The sequence below is a fragment of the Nestor notabilis genome, unplaced genomic scaffold, assembly GCF_000696875.1.
Source record: "Nestor notabilis isolate BGI_N333 unplaced genomic scaffold, ASM69687v1 scaffold17155, whole genome shotgun sequence".
NCBI classification, from domain to species: domain Eukaryota; kingdom Metazoa; phylum Chordata; class Aves; order Psittaciformes; family Psittacidae; genus Nestor; species Nestor notabilis.
The window spans coordinates 34,201-52,077 of NW_009928202.1; the positions used below are offsets into that span (position 1 = coordinate 34,201).

The 17,877-nt window shown below is 43.8% G+C and overlaps 1 protein-coding gene across 1 annotated transcript in view; it reads left to right on the top strand.

The window, feature by feature from the left end:
* The first annotated feature begins 11,935 nt into the window (after positions 1 to 11,935).
* Positions 11,936 to 17,877, top strand: part of PAK7 (p21 protein (Cdc42/Rac)-activated kinase 7) — a 42,433-nt gene continuing 36,491 nt past the window's right edge. Inside the window, exons 1-2 of the mRNA XM_010014410.1 lie at positions 11,936 to 11,960; positions 15,784 to 15,998. Coding sequence (XP_010012712.1) covers positions 15,795 to 15,998 — 204 coding nt within the window. The 5' untranslated portion in view covers positions 11,936 to 11,960; positions 15,784 to 15,794. The remainder of the gene's footprint in view (positions 11,961 to 15,783; positions 15,999 to 17,877) is intronic.

Here is a 17,877-nt window from a genome sequence, read left to right on the forward strand (position 1 = left end):
TAAACAGACAGAAAACCTTGCCACAAATATCACATACACTGCCGAGCGGATGCAACACGGGGTGAGGAGGAAGGTGTCAGTGGGAAGCAGATGGGCAGCACTGTATGTGGTTTGCCTGGCATTTGCTGCTTTGCTATAGGAAGCTCAGAAATGAGTTACAGTGGGGCCAAAGAGAAAGGAAAAAACCCATTGAAATGCATCAACATTCAGAAGAGCAGCAGAAACAAATATATTGACCTAAATGATCATTGGTGACTCAAAAGCTTGAAGGCAATAAATGTAAGTGGTGATGGTGCCATTAAGAGAAAGGGAAAAGGGGCTGTGAGGACAGAGATAGGCAGCTTCTGACTCCTGAAGGAAAATGGAAGTAGGTTCTTTGAGGGTCCGTTCTCTTCTGCACAGACACTCTTTACAAACCAGACTTGTAAGTTAAAGTATTAACTTCTACCAAAATCCCTGCTACCTTCCTTGGAGGAGAGTGTTTCATTGGGATAATTTGGGGAATAATTCGGTCTGAATCATCTCCACGTGATTCATCCATATGAATTGCAGACTGATTGCAGTTTCTGCCTGTGTCTCTCCCAGCTGAAAGCAAGCTGACCTGCAGGTTTTTGCTCTTGTGCATCCATAGGAGAATTTTGCTTTGCTGGCCTGGCGTCATTTTTCCCTCATTCCAGACTTTTTTAAATAACAGAAGAGATTAGTGTGAGTGGAAGGCTTGATTGACCTCTTTCAAACAAATCTCTTCTCTGGAGAAGCTTGAATTAAACCCCCACTTCTATTCCTGCAATTTAACTGACTGGTGGTATCTCATCTGTAAAACAACCTACTCTGATTTATTAAAGTCTTAGACTTTTGAATGCTGATTTTGTAGAGATACAGAATGGGTAACACCCATCCTGAAACCTGCCATGTTAATCATTTATTGATGTTCTGTCCTGGTTTTAGGCATCTGGTTATGTCTTTTACATTTGTTTTTGCTTTTACTCTGTGTCCTTGTAACCATAATCCAGATGTATTTCCTACCTAGTCCTTGCAGTGCCTGAGTTTGCCTCTGTATTGCCTTGTGGTGTGTTTATTAATTTCAGTGCATAATGATTTTAAGGAAAACCCTTTTTATGTGCCATGGTGAGAAGCTATTCTGCTGAGGGCAATTCTTTGGTCTCGTGTTATTTTGCATCAAACATCAGGAGTCAAAAAGAGAGAGTGGAGTAACTTAGCTCTCAATAACCCGAGGTGACATTGAGCGTAGGGATGGAGGAATGGTTGGTGGTGAAGTGGGATTTGAGATGAAGTTTGGAAGATTATTGTGCATAAATAGGCAACAGAGAAATGGAGCAGGGAAGGACAGGTAGGAGCTATAGATGGGAGCCAGGTCTGGCTCGGTACGGGGAGAAGGGGCATGGCAAAACTGAGAGCCCAGGAGAAACGGGTGACATGGAAGAGCTGCAGGGAGTCCTGGCTCTGCTTGGAAAGTGGAAATAGAGGAAGCTACTACTGAGTTCCTTTGTGTACTCTTCAGATTTAAGTATGCCTTTAGCCAAGAGAAGAAAAAAAACCCCATAGTTCCTCCTCCCCCCGATCCATAATTTCCTTGCTCTGATTATTACCAAGTGTGGAAGCATTTGCCTCTGCACATGTGATGGATGCCAGCGGCACTGGAAAGCTGTCAGCAGCGGGGAAAGAAGAGAAAAGTCTTCTCTTCTGTTTCCTGGAGCGGAGTTCAGCGGAGCATTTCAGATGCTCACATTCAGATTATTGCTCTTCTGCTTTGCCTTTTCCTCTGAGTTAGAAAACTACCTATTAAAACCGTGATAGGCGAGTGGGGATTTTGCATGTAAAATAGTGAGATTGCTTCATCCCAATGGGACTAAAAAATACATGTATTTATAATGAAATTAGACTTTATTTGCAAACATTGGCTTGGAGATTTTCCAGGTTGGAAATTTCTCTCTTTCCTTTTCCGATTAAGATAAACTTTGCTGGATTCAGAGCAGATAACATGCAGGTCAGCATTTGTCCAGCTTTAGGAAATGTTGGCTCAGAAAACATTGATGATGGGGCACAGTTTAAGTTGCTGAGCTTTGATTTCCATTGAGACATGGGAGGTAGTGGCAGCAAAAGGGAGGGAGGGAAGCATCATCTCCTCTAGCCTGTGTTACAACGAAAAGGGAATAGGAGATAAGCTTCTTAAATAAAGTCAACCATGCTTCCTCTCTCCCCTCCTTTTAAATGTGCTGTCACCATGTAGGGTTATTTTTCTCATCCCTGTTATCAGTAGAGGGAAATAAAGAAGAAAGTGGCTATTTCTGGGGTCAGAGACCTCCCACTGAAGCTGGCAACAGTTGAATCGGGACCCAAATAATGCTCCAGAAAGCCCAAGACTGTGATGATACAGCTCTACACCAGGGAAAAGACAAATGGTATTTGAATTTGACTTTTAGGGAGGTACCAAACACGCTGCAGTGGGTACACAGCTTTGCTCTCATCATATACAGAGAAGCAAGATTAGCCCTAATAGGTCTGATAGTGCCCCTTAGGATGAAGTCTGAAGCTCTGAACTTCAGCGTTTCCTTTGAGTTTTGAAACTCTTTCCCAATAAGAACGAGTCACATCACCCTGGTAACTATTTGTTTTTTCCATTTCTCTGTAAACACCCAAATGCATATTTGTCATTTAATCAACTGAATCAGTATATACTGAATGAACTGGTGTTTTTAAATGGCACTAAGGGTAGTTAAAGGCTGCATGGCAGCTCCACTGCAGATACAGCTTTTCCAGCCTGAGCCCCCGCTAGCGAGAGAGAAGCAGCTCACATGGACCTGGCACTGATTTATTCATATCACATCTCCTATGTGGGCGAGCTGAGCCTTCAGCTTTTGGCGTCCTGAGCGTTGGGTACTTTCAAGGACACGCCACAAGTAAGAAACACAGGGGGACAAGATGATGTTATTTCCATTTAAAACATCAGCCTATATGTAATAAGGAGAAAGAACAGTTCTAATAACACGGCTGATTACTGTCAGAGTACTAAAAGGGAGGTGTATTGGAAAAGGTATTATACAGCCCACTGTGCTTTGCATAATCATGTTATTAAAAGCTGTTCAGGATATCTTCCTGCCTTTATCCTGAAGAAGCTGGAAATCATGTGGAAAGCCAGGGTTGTCAGTACGGCTGAACTCAAGGCTGGGCGCTGCACACGATTACACACACGGGTGGGTGCCCGGGGTGCAGCCACAGGCTGAGTCAGTGGCATGTGGGGAGTGCAGATACTAACTTACAGGGATGTGTTGTAAAGGTGCTGCTGTCATTCGTTTGCGATGCCTCCCAAAATTTGAGTATAATGGCTGCCTTAAAACCATCTTTCTAAGACCTTTCTATTGCCCCATGAAGCACTCAGAAAGTGATCTGCGATGCCCAGCCAGAGGAAAGACAATTTTCGCATCAGCTGAAATAAAAAAATATCAGGGAATTTATTGAATTGTATGTCCAGAAATTTGAGGAAATATCTAAGTTGCCGTTTCGGGGGCCTTTGTCTTAAATAGCTTTGGAGTTTTATGTGATTCCGTATATAAGAACAAAAGGAAAATGGTGAAAATGAAAGATTTCATAGGACAAGGTATTTTGTTTGACCAGAAACAGTAACTTTGTTCTGGTTAGAAATGATTTCCATTAGGATCTGAACTCCTTCTGCTCACATAATTCTTATCCCAGCTAGCAAACTTTGCAACCCTAAGTGCTAACTCCGACTCCCACCACGTGGCATTACCCACATGTGTTTCCTTAATGCATTTTTTTGCAGTCACTTTCCCACTCATCTTTGATTTCCCAGTTGTATCCAGCAGCTTTGTTGGAGTCATTCCGTAACAAAGTGGGGAATCAAAGAGAAACGAATCTCCCTGCCTCTGGAAACAGTGGTGGATGCAACCAGAGTCAGCATGCAAAGACGTCCTTTTTGATCATTATCTTCTAAGTGATCTTAGATATCAATTATTGGGGGGTATTTTTGGGGTGTATTTTTGCTGCAGAGGCTTCAAGAAGGACCTGCAAATCCTTGCATTCCAGATGCAAATATGCTAAATACGTGTTTTCCGAGGCCATAAAGAGAGGGTTCAGGGCCTGGCACCATTTCACCAAGCAGGATGGGTGCCATGAGCTGTTAGGCCCTGAGAGATGATGGCCAAGTTATTCACCTCTGCATAGGCTCAGCATCTCCTCCTCTGCAGTGAGTAAGGTTTCTCATAAAATACATAGAGAAGATCTTGCCTTCTCTCACAGACTTCTTGTGATGGCATTTCCTTGATGAAACAGCCTCCTTTGGAGCTGCTTGCAGAATCACTTGGTCTGGGCTGCGGGCTGGGGAGGGATGATGCCATGTTGTTCATGCAGGAGCATTTCTGCTGGGAGAGAAGAGATTTATGTTGGCATAATTGTCTTAAGAGTTTGGAAACTGAGCCAGCTCATAGACAGAGTCATGGGGCAGCTTCTTGTGGTGTTTCCAGGCCAGTATTTCTGGGAGTCATCTTAGCTGGTCACTTCGTCACTTGGCAATCTCCTTGCCTTGTTTTCTGTTGAGACGCTGGAAGTGTCCTTTTGGGCCATTTCAGATGAACCCCTCATCCTAGAGAGGCAAAACAGCATGTGGGTCCTGCAGAATGCAGTGACTCACATTTGTGCATCCAAAGGAAGGAATTGGAACCTCTTTCTGTTGCAGCATCAATTCTTGGGAGGTGGAGGTGGTGGCCATCCAAGATGCAGTAATTCCTCGTGTTGCTCAAAACCTACCTGCAGTCAAAAACCATTTCTATTTTTGTCATTAAAAAGATGGAAAACAATATAAAAATCACAGTAGCATTCATCTTTTTGGATTTGCACTGATTGCCCAGACATAAAATTGTGGGTTTTTTTCATTCAGTTTGCATTATATTTTGGGTTTTGTTTGCTTTTCTGTGGCTGGTCTCAAATCTTTCACATTTGTTTCACATATACAGCATAAAGGGCCTCCATTTCTCCCCTATAACTTTTATATAAGATGTTTTATACCTTATATAAACAGAGAACAAGTGAGACCCATCTCTTCCAAACTGATGTCTAGAGATGGCAAAATGCAAAGTCTGAATGGGAAGGTTGCTCAGCTCCGAGAAACTCAGTGTTGAGGAATTACTCAGTTGCAATTATTGATCATTGGGAATGATCCAAAGGGAGGAGGACGGAGGAGACATCGCTTTATACACATTCAGTGTTCTGTATAAAGAGCTTATGGTAAACTTTTTGAAGGAGGTAATAAATAGTAAGCTCCAGCAACCCCTTCAAGGGATCAGTTCTCGTTTTTAATATGGAAACAGAGTATGACGTGACAGCAACTCAGTAGGATAAGAATTGACTTTCAAACCCGTTTTTCAGAGCAATGCAGAGTGAGGAAAAAGACCAGAAAATAGGTAAGTAAAAATTTCAAGTAGAATCTATGCATTTGTGATTTATTGCAAACTATGGAAGTAGTTTTTCTTCAGTTATATGCTAGTGATACAGAGCAAAACCTGATACTAAGATAGGAAACCCACAGTGATAACAACAGGCAGGATTTTCATCTTCCAGGCGCTTGCTGTGGATGCATTAATCTATAGACATACTTGTATTTTAAAGCTATTTCGACATATCAAATAATCTGATTTGGTTCCATTTTTGGTAAACACAGGTGAGAAGATGTGTTTTCATCCTAAAGAATATTCTTATCAGAGGCTTGCCATTAATAATGCATTAAGAACCATTTGTTTCTGTTCATCATTCACTGTAAAGCAATCTTTATTACAAATGTTATGGTAATAGAGCAATTCCTGAGAGCCAGTGCAGCCTGTACTGGTTTAGAAGTAAAATAAACCCAGTTGATGTTACTGTAAAAGAAAAAAATCAGTGTGTAGAAGGCAACCGTAGCAGTGATGATTTATGGCAGGAGGTTGGCTGCAGAGCCCCCTCCTCATTCATGTGTCTCAGCAGAACGTGATGCTGTCACAGGGACATGTCCACATCTGGTCCTGTTCCTGCTCATTGCTGCCTGTCTCACGGCACTCACTGGGTGCTGTAAAATAACCTGTGCTGGGGCAGGCACCTCCTTGATGCCGTTTTAGTGTGTTCATGGGTGCAACCAACACAGGGTAAACAGGTTCTGAGACCTATAAACCATTTTACATCCTTTTTTTTAAAGTAAAAACTGATATTTTTTTAAAATTACCAGATACATCAATAGTAAATACAGGGCATTTGTGATGAACAAGCGTGGTTGTGTGATTAGTCTTTCCTGGGAGCTGTGAAACAGCCATACCACAGCCTAACACGCTGTGGTCACTGGTGTGCTTGTAGCGCTGGCTTTGCAGCTACCATCAAGCACTGGGGAGGAAACTGTTTCAGAGGGTTAAAACTAAGCTCTACGTGCAAAACCAAAACAAGACACTTCATGTTTCCTTCGCTGTGCTACAAGTTGGTGCCAGTCCATCTACTTTGCTGAGGCTTTGCCAGCAGAGCACTGAAAGCACAGCCCAAAATGCAACAAGGTGTATGTAACCTGGTGCTTGATCAAGCAGTGAGTTTTCAAGTGCTTTTCAAGCCCTTTTCTCAGTCCTTTCTCTCGACAGATGTAGGATTTCATATCCTTGCACTCCTTTATCCTACAGCCACCCCAACCTATAGGAACATGGATTTAATAATCCTAATACTCAGAATTAAGAAATACCGTGTCACAGTGCTGGTTTTGGTATTTCCTGTAGGCTCTCCTGATCTCTCTGCTCACTCTGTCTTCTCTACCGATACATCATCACTTTCATTCTTGCTAGTATTTTGTTTTACTGCTTTTTTCTTTTCTGATTCAAAACATAGATGTAGATCAACCACATCATGGATAATGTTTAACTCTGTATTTTAAAATAATAGTAATAGCAACTCAGAGAAAAGCACTGTAACTGCTTCGAAGTAGCCTGAGATTTGCGGTGTCTCATTTAATGGGCGACTTATTTAATACCCCCTCCCTGTGGGTGTCCAACATCTCCCTCAAAGTTAATACCATTAATTATCCCAGAGGACTGTTTGCTTCTGCAAATCTGGAATCCTTTCACTTGCTAAGGATAGAAATTATGTGTGTTACCTCCAGGGGTTGGTGGGGTTTGGGTTGGCTTTTTTGCCTCTTTTGTCTGCCCAGAGCTGTTGCAGACTAATTTCTCTGTCTGTACATTGCTATATATATGTGCTTGTGTATAAAATAATAGAGAGTGACTGACTACAGTGCATGCGTTTAAGCTACTCAGCTGAAAATTACCGAGCATTAAAATCCACTGGGAATCACAAGACTTCTAAATTAGGAAAGCACATGTCAGTCAGTGTGTGGAAATGAGTCCTTGTACAAGAGTAGCTTTCAATAGGAAGAATGAGTATTGTTCCCCGGAGTACATCAATCCTGGTTTGGCCACTCTGTACCAGCTTTTACTATTTCTCTGGAAGCATGCATTGCCTTTTGTTATTATTTTTTCCCTGTCTTTTGTTCCATTGTGCATTTCTATTAGATATGTCTCACGGGCCAGCTATCAAGAGACACCCTGCTGCGCTGTGACGAATGAAGGCATTTTCAACCATAAACAAGGTATTGTGGGATTGAAAAGAAACATGGACAATGACAAGTCCTGGGCAGCTTGTAATTGTTTAACTGTATTTTTATTAGATTGTGCAGTGACACAGAAACTCTGAAGAATTGGCTGATATGACCTAAGGTTGAAATGAGCAGAATGCTGTAGGGTAAATGAGGGACTTTGGGGAAGATGGCACTTTTGTACTTGTCAGGTGTGGTCCAGTCCACCAGTATATATTTTGCCATGGTTAAAGCATGTATTTTAAGTGCTTAAATGACTGAAAAGTCTGTCCCATCTCAAAAATAGAAGGCACCTAGAAAATCCATGGGAATGAGTTGAATCCTATTGACTGTCAAGCTTTTTTGTTCCTAAAACTCATGTGGGCAAGCATTGAAAATGGTGTTCCTATACTTTTTCTCAGTTAAAAATGATACAGAATTGGTCTGGAAAAACTGTTTGGCCACAGGTGATTAGTTTTTCATCAGCGACACTATTTATGTGTGGAAGAGCTTAGCAGGGTGGTAGAAGACTCCCAGTATTTTGGCTGTGTGGGCTGACTTAGTTCATTCAGGATTTGTAGATCCTTTTTGTTGCTGCTAGAGAGTCAATGTTTAAAGTCATCATCTTGATTCATTAGTAAGGTATGCCAGAACATTATCTAAGGGTTTATTTTATCGTTCCCAAGTTGAAATGCTCAAATCATAATGGGTAAGAGCAGAGGGCTAAGCAGGGATCACATGAAATAGGGTCTTTAGGTGGATGAATCAATCTGGTATTCTCCTTGCATGGGGTGTTTGTCCATCCACATGACAAAACAATGTCCTTCCACAAGGTCTGAAACTACCTTGTATATAAAGTAGTAATGAGGTGTCCCTCTAGATAGGACCAGTAAATGAATTAATAAATACAAAGCATCACCACAGGACCCACCTATTTGTGGTTTGAGTGTGCTCTGCAGGCAGCTGCCCCCAGTTCCTGGATGCCCCCATTCATCTCCATCCTGTACATCCAGAAAGATACTCTGGGAATTAGGGAAGTATTTAGGAGTATCTTATCTGGGAATTCAAATGGGATTTCTCCTCTGTTCCAGAATCACATTGGTGTGTCAAGCTTACCTGAAACCAGTGAGGTTTTTAAGAGCCTTTCCATTAACTTTATTTGCTTCTCATTTAGTCCACTCTGCTTTTCCAGGTATCACTTCTTGATTCATTTCCTGGAAAATAGAGTAGTGTTCTCTGTATTTTCAGTTAAAAATAGAAAAGCAGAGCTAAGTTCTTTATAAAATGTATGCCTGCAATCAGGACAGGGGTGTTTCAGCTTTGCAAAGGAAACTCATGCTCTGATTGCAGCCAGCAGCAAATGGTCCCCACTGAGAAGCTTAGAACCATCCTTAAAGCAAACAAAAAGGAAATACAAAACTAAACTATTGTTGTTGCTATCCCATAAATAAAAAAATAAGCATTTCCCTCCTCTTCATAGCTATAGAGATGCACAGATCTATGTTGGTCTCCTTCCATTTGGCTCAGCAGCAGGGACTTTCACCAGTGTGAGCTGAAGAAGAACCAACATCATTTTTATGTCTCACACCCTATTCCTTTGCAATTTATGCTGCCATCAGTCCCTTCCAGGCATTTGCTTTCTCCTCGAGATGGAGTATCAGCCCAGCTCCCATTTATCTGGAGCACTGGCTACGCAGGCTGGCTTGACACGTTAATTCAATTTGTGCTTCTCAATTCATACTCTTTCATTTACGATCAAATATCAGGAAAGGTTACAATTAATCAGAGCACGGGAACAGAAGCTGGCGAAGCTAATGATGTATTGCTGTGTGTTGCTGGCTCTGGAGGGGAGTAATTGAGGTCCTTGTGCTACAGAAAACTGTTATTAGTAAGTAAAAATTATCAAAGGAAAGCGCCCTGCACCCGTCTCCCATTTTGCACTCTGTGTTTCGTCTAAAGTTCTTAAAAATGAAGCATTTTATTACCACTCGTGGCTGTAACCAGTTGTTTTGGCTGTGTGGTGGCATTGGGGGGTTTGAGCCCTCAGTGCTGCTCCCAGTCTGGGCTTGCAGATGATACTCAGTGTGCATGAAGGCCATTTTTAGATGCTAATAGCATGGCATCCCTGCGGGAAAAGGGCTCTGCTGCTGCTTTGCTCGGCAGAGAAACCACAGGGAATCCCTGCAGAAAAAATACAGCCTGATGGACTTAACACAGTGTGCGCCTCCTAATTGAAAATGAACTAATTGCTGGTTGTTTCAAAAGCAAACATGTTGCTGGGCTGAGGCAGACAATGAACTCCGAGTTCTCCCCAGGGAATGTCTATAGCCCAGCTACATGCTCAAGCAGCAGGAAGGTGTGCATAAGAAATACTTGCAGGCTTCCCAGGATTATGCTGTTGCTGGACACAGATGATCTCCTTGAGTTAATGGGACACAACATCTGGCTGCTGGAATTCTGTAATTAAAAAATATAGGGCTTATGTAGCTATGCTAAACAGTCATTAAAAGGTTGATTTTTAGCTAAAAATACCCATCTCCCTGTTATTCTAGTTACTAACTTTATACATTTATTGTATGGATTTACGTATGGCAGAATTTCACAGTGCTTTGCTCAGTGTTAGTCTGTGGGTTCATCTGAGATGGCAAGTTGAAGTGTTGTTGTTGTCAGTGCTTAGTGGATGCACTTGTGACTTTGGCAGATTTCAAGATTACAGCCAAAATAAGTCTTTTCAACTTTCCTAGTTGGAAATCTAAATTCCCCTTAATCTAAAATAGCTACTGGGAGGGGAAGAAAAAGATGACTCTGACCTTCTCATTGGGAGCAGAGTGTGGCACTAAGGCAGAGTTGAACAGACTTTTATTTGCTGGCTTGACTGGATTACTCTTATTTGGGGTATGATAAAAGATACAGAATACAATTTATTTTAGGATTGAAGGCATCCTTTCTTCCTTTTATTCCAGCTGCCACCCTCTTGCTCCAGGGCAGTGCTGTAGGATGCTTCTTGCTGGAAAAAGATGCCTTCATTTGTGGCTAGGAAGCAGCGTAAGTGTGGTGCAGTAGCTGGCAGAGTGGATTTGTTTTGCTGGTCCATGTCCCACACCTCGCACAGGCAGTGTCTTGGACACAGGGAGTTATCTCTGCAAGTGGGGACATGATCTGTCATTGAAGGTCATGCATGAAATTTGGACCAGTTCGGGAGGCCATGGCTCTGTGCGCAGGAAGGAGTGAAATGAAAGGGAGCCAAGTCTGGGATAAATCTAACAGGCAAGGTGTGCTGATTAGCATGTAATTTGGTTTGTTAGGCACTACAGTAAACAGCATTAAATGCAATATGCAGTGATTGCTCCTGAGAGCATCCTTTCAGCATTACCTCGTTCCTACAGCAGCTGGATAAAGCTGTGTTAGAACTATTCAGCAGGCACCAGCAGAGCTGGCAGTGCTCCTTTCTTGGGCAGAAGCTGGAATAGCACCAATATCACCATTATAAAAAGGTTTTGGGTAGCTCTATCTGCAGAGCATGGCTCACACATTTCTCCTACTATCCCTGTTCCTTTCACATTCCCCAACAGCACAGCTGGGACCAGCACTGCTGTGGTTGCTCAGCTAACATCAGCAGGAGAGGTGGTGAGATAGTCTGATTATCCCCACCAGTATTGGACTTTTTTCCAGTAAACTTCCATGTTTTTTCCCATCATGGCTTTGGTAAAGAAAGTCCCTCATCTTTATTCTTGTGCCACAGTTGGGCCATGGATTGGAGGAGCCCCTCAGCATCACAACCCTGAGCTGAAAATAGACTTATCTCCTGCTCTCCCACTCAGCAGCAGACTTGCTTTTGGTCTCGTGCTGCCACATTTGCTAAATTCTTTGTTTGCTGTAACTGAAGGACTACCCCCTTGAAAACCTCAGCTTAGAAACGGAACGAATGTGCTGCATCATGTCAGCATAAAAGTAAAGTCTTTCTATAGGAAAAACCCGTTGAAGCCATGTAATGATGAGTCCTGGGTTTGATTCCCCTTGAAGCTAGCTCAAGCCCACTGGCATCAACAGTAGCTGTAGTTAGAACAGGCTCTCTCAGCCCCCTCATGTTGACTATCACCTTGTTCCACATATGTGGTGTTGAAATGGGCCAGACTATTCATTGGCAAAGCACTTGCACAGAGAGGACAGACATCCTGGCTGTGCTCATCCCCATGAAAATAGCAACAAGCCATGAGTAGGATACCTCTAATTTCCTCTCATTCTGTGGGGGTGAGCACAGGAGGTGCTGGACGGAGGGATGGCATTTGCTGAGAGATGTGGCACAACCAGGAGTACATTGCAGGCTGTCAGGAGGAATTAGTTAAGGGTGAGTACTCTGATGTGGGGAGGATGGGGTGAGTATGGCGCCTCTTCAGATGGCTCTGCAGAGCTTCCTTTTGCCTCTGCTCAGCACAGGCAGTTGCCTTGTTGTCTGTGGGATGTTTTCCTAACTAATCCCATTAGGAAATTAGGATTTCTTAACAACTCTTGAGAGGATCGCTGTTTTGTGTGACAGAGCGAATGGATAGGAGCCTGAATGAACATCAAGTTCATAGAATTTTGTGCTCTTGATAGTAACCTCATAACACTTACTTTGCACACATGTTGTCTGACATCCTGGAAAGGTCCATCATTTTTCTTCAAAGCACTTGGATACCTCTTCTTCCTGAAAGAATTTGATAAGCCTTAGAGAGCTTTCTCATTTATTCACTTGCCCAGGATCTTTTCCGCTTCCGCACCTGGTTAAATGAATAAATGCTTTATTTTTTGTATTGTATAAATAAAATAATCTCTCCTTTCTTGAGCCTGAGGACCAAGCATGTTAGTGGGGACTGAATCTGGGCTCTTACAAGCCAGGAGCAAGAGCTTTCAGAGGCTTGGCTGCCCCAAACCCTCAACCTCACACAGCTAAGGAAAACAAGGAGCATCATTCCCATTCTTTGGGGAAAGAAAATGACATTTCCTTGCAATTGCTGTGTTTATTAAAGTTATTTGGAGGGACCATGGTAAGGAGAGGTCAGCTTTGCTTCACAGTGAAATGGAGAGACCTTGTTGGCTGATAGAGCAGGGTGACAGTGTGTAGCGTAGCGCTTATTATTGATACCCTTAAAAGCCAGTTGAGGCTCTGCTCCTTTTGGTCACACCAAGCAGCTGTTTGCAGAGCTGGTGGAGAGGCAGCATGGCCCCAGAGGGCTCCTGCTCTGCTCCCCTGGGCCTGAGGCTGCTATCAGCCAGGTTTCCTGGTCATCTTCCACAGGCACAGCCCCACAGATGTTCTCCAGCCACCGAGATGCGTAACGTGTGCATTTGCTCCCCTTGTTGTGAGTGATGCCAGTATCCCTGTCTCTCCTGCTATAGCTTCACAGTCAATTTAAGCTGATTTAAGCATGAGCTGCAGTCAGAGGGGGGCAGGTCCCACTGTCCAGACCTCAAACACCATCCCTGTGCAAAAATGTGGCCTTGGCATCAGGTTTTAGACTGAGATACTCTCCCGAGAAAGTAAAGGTCCTCCTGAGCTGAATTTCACATTTAGCATTGAAACAGGAGGGTGCAATGTATCAAAGCAGTTTAGAAACAAAAGAGTAATATCTTATTGAATTAATTGTTGTATGTTTTAAAAAGGCAATATGCAGTGTGCCAACTGATGTACTTTTATTTATCTGATGTTGTTTGGGGCTCTGGCGGACTTCAAGCATCCAACACCTGCATTAGGATGCAAGTCCAGTGGGAAACCCTGTGAGTACTGGCACTGATCAGATGAAGAAGTACATGTCTGGAGCTGATGGTTTAAAATGTGACTCCAATAGTTCTCATAGATTCACATCCCAGAGGGTGAATGAAATCAATCCAGTGCCACTGATCTGCAGCCAGCTGTGATTTGTGGAGCCCCACGGGTGAGCAGTGAATACAACAAAGTACTAACTGAACTAACTGAACTGCTGGCTACTTCTGTTTGAGCCTTGAAAATAAATAGTCTTTGAACAGAGAGCAGCCATGGTGGCTTTGGGTTAGGGTGGAGACATCTCTGCAAGTGCCACAGGGTATCTGACATGTCACCAACAAGGAAAATAAGAAAATCATGATGCTGGAAGTGGAAAAAGGGCCTCATATCCAGGTGATGCTAAGAGGGTTCAGGAGAGGTAGGTGAGGAAGATATCCAAGTTGACAGAGATGGAGAGAGACGGTCAAAAGGGCAGGAGATTTGGAGGGAGTTCAGAGAAGGGAAGAAAGCCAGAGGGAGGTGTAGAAGGTGTGACCCGAGAAGAAAGGCCAATGGAAGCAAGTCTGCCCCATCTAAAGAAAGTGTGCACAAGGGGACTTTAAAACAGCCAGCAATTAATTTTCAAACAATGGACCTGATCTTTAAATAAACCAGTAAAAGGGAATGAGGGTGGAATAAACACGTGAGTTATCATCCCACCTTCTGCAGCAGCAGCAGCAGCAGCAACACAACTGTATTTTCTTCCATGAGCTTCTCCTCCCCGCCTCCTGAATCATAAAGTCAGGGCAGCACTTTTACAGCTGGGTCTCTACTGTGGTACAAGAAGTTTTACAGAGCTGCTGCCTCCTCACCCAGCTGCTGTTTCAGACAAATGCTGCTCAGAAGTCCTGCTTGCAATGGCCATGAGATCAAGGTGGAGAACTGTTTTGAGACAGCAGACAGCAGGCAGAGGACTTTTCCAGGACAGGATGGTATTTCCTTGCAAAGCAACAGGACCTCTGTGTGTTTTCTGGGGACTAGGAATTCCTCTGTGCCTTAAACAGCAGGTCCTTCAGAAAGTCAGTTCTGATTTTGCTGTAATATAATCATTAGGCTTCACTTTTTAAGGTCAGGACCACCAAACCCAAGGATTAATTCAGATTGTGAGTGTATTGGCTATTTCCTGTGCTAATAGAATGAGCAGATACCTTAATCCCTTTCAGTTTGCCTCTGAAACCTCTCTTGCCTTGGCTATCAGCATGTTCTCCCTGTGTGTCCTGCAAACCCTCCTGCTGCCTTCCTCAGGAGGGGGAAAAGCGGACTGGAGGAAGCCAAACAAACCCACTCTTGTCAGGAAGTAACAACTAAAGAGTTGACCACAACACTTACTTTCTGTAGAGTAAATGCTGTAATGATTAGCTTTACTGGGCACCCAGGTCAGCCCAGGTCTCTTCAGCAATACACAAACCGGGAAGGGCTCATTTCCTCCCACGGCTTCCAGTTCCTTGCTTGAACAGCTTTGGAGGGACTCCTCCACACCACCTGCACAAATACCAAAGGAGCTGATACTTCCTTCTGGACCTTACAAGGAGTAGGGCTGTTGCTGTGATGAATCCTGCCTGATTCTGCTGGTAGGGACCTAGCGAGCTGTACCCACCCAGTCATAAACCCAGGCTGTTCAGGCATGGGGCTCTCACAGCAAATCATTTCTCTCCCTAAGAAGTCATGACATGTAAATGTGATGACTGTAGCAGCTGATACGTGGTATTGTTTTTAAGCAGGACCCTTTATGAATGAAGATAAAGGCCCTTTGACCAGGTTGGAATTAGATCTGAGCTCTCTGTCTGACCGCACTGCTGAAATAGCACAGGAATAATCCCCCTTTCATTGCTGCTGGGTGAGACCTAGATATGAACATAGTGGGCCCAGGCTCTCGCCTGCACGAGTTGTCCTTTCTCCAAGATCTGGTGTATACATGTAAGATGCAAAGCTGGGTGTGCATTTGCTCTCGTGGTGGATTAGGGCACACTTACCACTTATGCCATGTGCTGTCCTCCAAGCAAAGCCATATGTCACTGCTAGTACTGCTCAGGGCTGTGAGCTTTCACCAGACATAACTTGGAGCATGAGCAGATAGCTCAGAGAGGAGTAGAAAGCATGACCTGGGGCTTTCCTTCTTTGGCATAGAGGCATTTCCTTGTTTCATAAGGTGTTATGAGCATATTTAGAGACTGGATGCATTCCTTAAACTCTCAGATCCTACGAGAGGAGCTCAGATATGTGCTTTCCTTGCACAGATGTCAAAAACAGTATGTGTGGAGTAAAGTTCATACAGACATTTGGCTAATAACATCTACTAAAGTGATCTATGCAGTAGAGAGAATGGCTTCAGGATGCAACAAAGCATAAAGATGTATTTTTCTTTCCCGTTTCCCTATGACTTCTCCAGATTTTTCCACCATGTTCGGGAAGAAGAAGAAAAGGCTGGAAATTTCCGGGCCCTCCAACTTCGAGCATCGGGTTCACACTGGCTTCGACCACCGGGAGCAGAAGTTCACGGGACTGCCTCAGCAGTGGCACAGCTTGCTGGCAGACACGGCCAACAGGCCAAAGCCTATGGTGGATCCCTCATGTATCACTCCCATCCAGCTCGCTCCTATGAAGGTATTGTGCAAGGTCACTTTTGAACTTCCTAACCTACCTTTAATTGCATGTAACCTTAACGAAGCAACACCAATAGTGGCTGTCCTGGGAGGCAGGAACAGCTGGGGAGCATGCAAGTACAGCAAGAGCTGTAAATCCAAATATTTAATAGTAGAGCTGCAAGGGAAGATGTTATATGTATAAAACTTGAATGAATGTCCCAGTAGACTGTGAGTCACGGGTCGTGCAGGGGCTTCATGCTCCTGGGCTGCAGAACAAAAAGCCAGAAGCCCTGGTGGAGACCCAAAACAATGCTCCAATGCAGTATAAAGCTCCTTGGTAATTAATTTAAGAATGGTGCTTTAGGCAAAGGCAGTTTTGGAGCAAGGGAGAGAAGGAAAAGTACACCAAAGGAAAGAGATGAAATTGCTTGTTCAGCCAAACAGGGAGCTCAGGGAGGGATCTCATTGCCACCCAGTGCTGCCTGGAGCAGTGATGGAGCTGAGCTGCTCACCAGGCAGGAAAATGAGGGGAAACAGCCCCAGGCTGTGGCTTGGGAGGTTCAGACTGGACAGCTGGGGAAGAAACAGCTCGGAGGGTAGAGCAGCACTGGCCAGGGCACCAGCATGGCTCTGGGATCCCCATCCTTAGAGGCTCAGGATTCCAGTAGACACGTTTGCCCCAATTTAGCAGTGTTTCTGGGATTGCACATCCTAACATCCCAGTAAATCATACCTGTGTGATGGTGGGTGCCTGTATCTCACCATCATGCAGCTGCAAAATAAATCTAGAATTTAATTTTCATGTGGGTTTTCCTGCAGCAAGAGAAAATCACATAATCCCGAGAATGCAGACCCTGTATTTATAGTTGAGAAGTCTTTGCTAAATTTACATTTACTATCTCTCCAGAAGGACAGACATTTGCAGATCAGGACTACTGGGTGTTGCTACAGGACAAGGGGGATGAAACCAAAGTCTTGATTTTTTGCTATAATACAATACCTTACTGTATAATAGAGGCCCACAATAAAGAGGAAAAAAGTAGGCATACCTTTTCCTGCTGGGGGAGGAGAGCAACTTTTTTCCACAGCCCTTCTTAACACCAAAAATATCCCTGGGTGTTTGGACACAATGCATAAAGATGTTTTAAACAGAAAAAAACCCAGCCAAACCTGTTTACTATCTTTCAGCAGTACCACATATTTGCTGCAGTCCTAGAGCCATAAATCCATAAGCATAGCAAGTTTTAAAATGTATTCGCTTTCTCAGCACCATATAGGCAATACAACTCTGGGTCTCAGCCTGCAAATGCACGTAGCTTGGTTCATGTGCAGACCCCTATTGAATGCTGTGAAGTGAGAAGGATCAAGCCCCAAATGAGTAATTGCCACATTTTGAAGTGGAGAAAATCACTGTCAGTTGTTTCCAAGAAATGGTCAATTCGTGCTTTTCTGTCTGTCTGTCAGAGGTCTACATATGTGTATGTATCTACGTATGTGTATGTCCATATACCAGGGATGCCCTTCTGAACTACACCATCCTGTGCCTGGAAAGGCCCAGGAGCCAAACTGCAGCTCCCAAGCTGAGCTCGTTCTTCCAGTGTAGCCTCAGGCTGTGGTGCTCCTTGATGCAGCCGTGCATCCCATGACATCTTCCCAGGATGCCTGTGCTGGGGACAGGATGCATCTCAGCCGTGGCCATGGGGCTGAGCACAAACAAGCCCATCTGCAGAGGCACCCACAGGAATGTGTTCTGCATAGGTAGAAGCTGGGAATTGAGAAGCAGAGCACCCAAATTGCAGTTAATTGCATGCCACTGCTCCAAAGGTATAGTTAGACAAGGAAATGGTGTTAAGACTGAAGGATTCAAAAAATGTGCTTTCACCCTCCAATTACTTTCC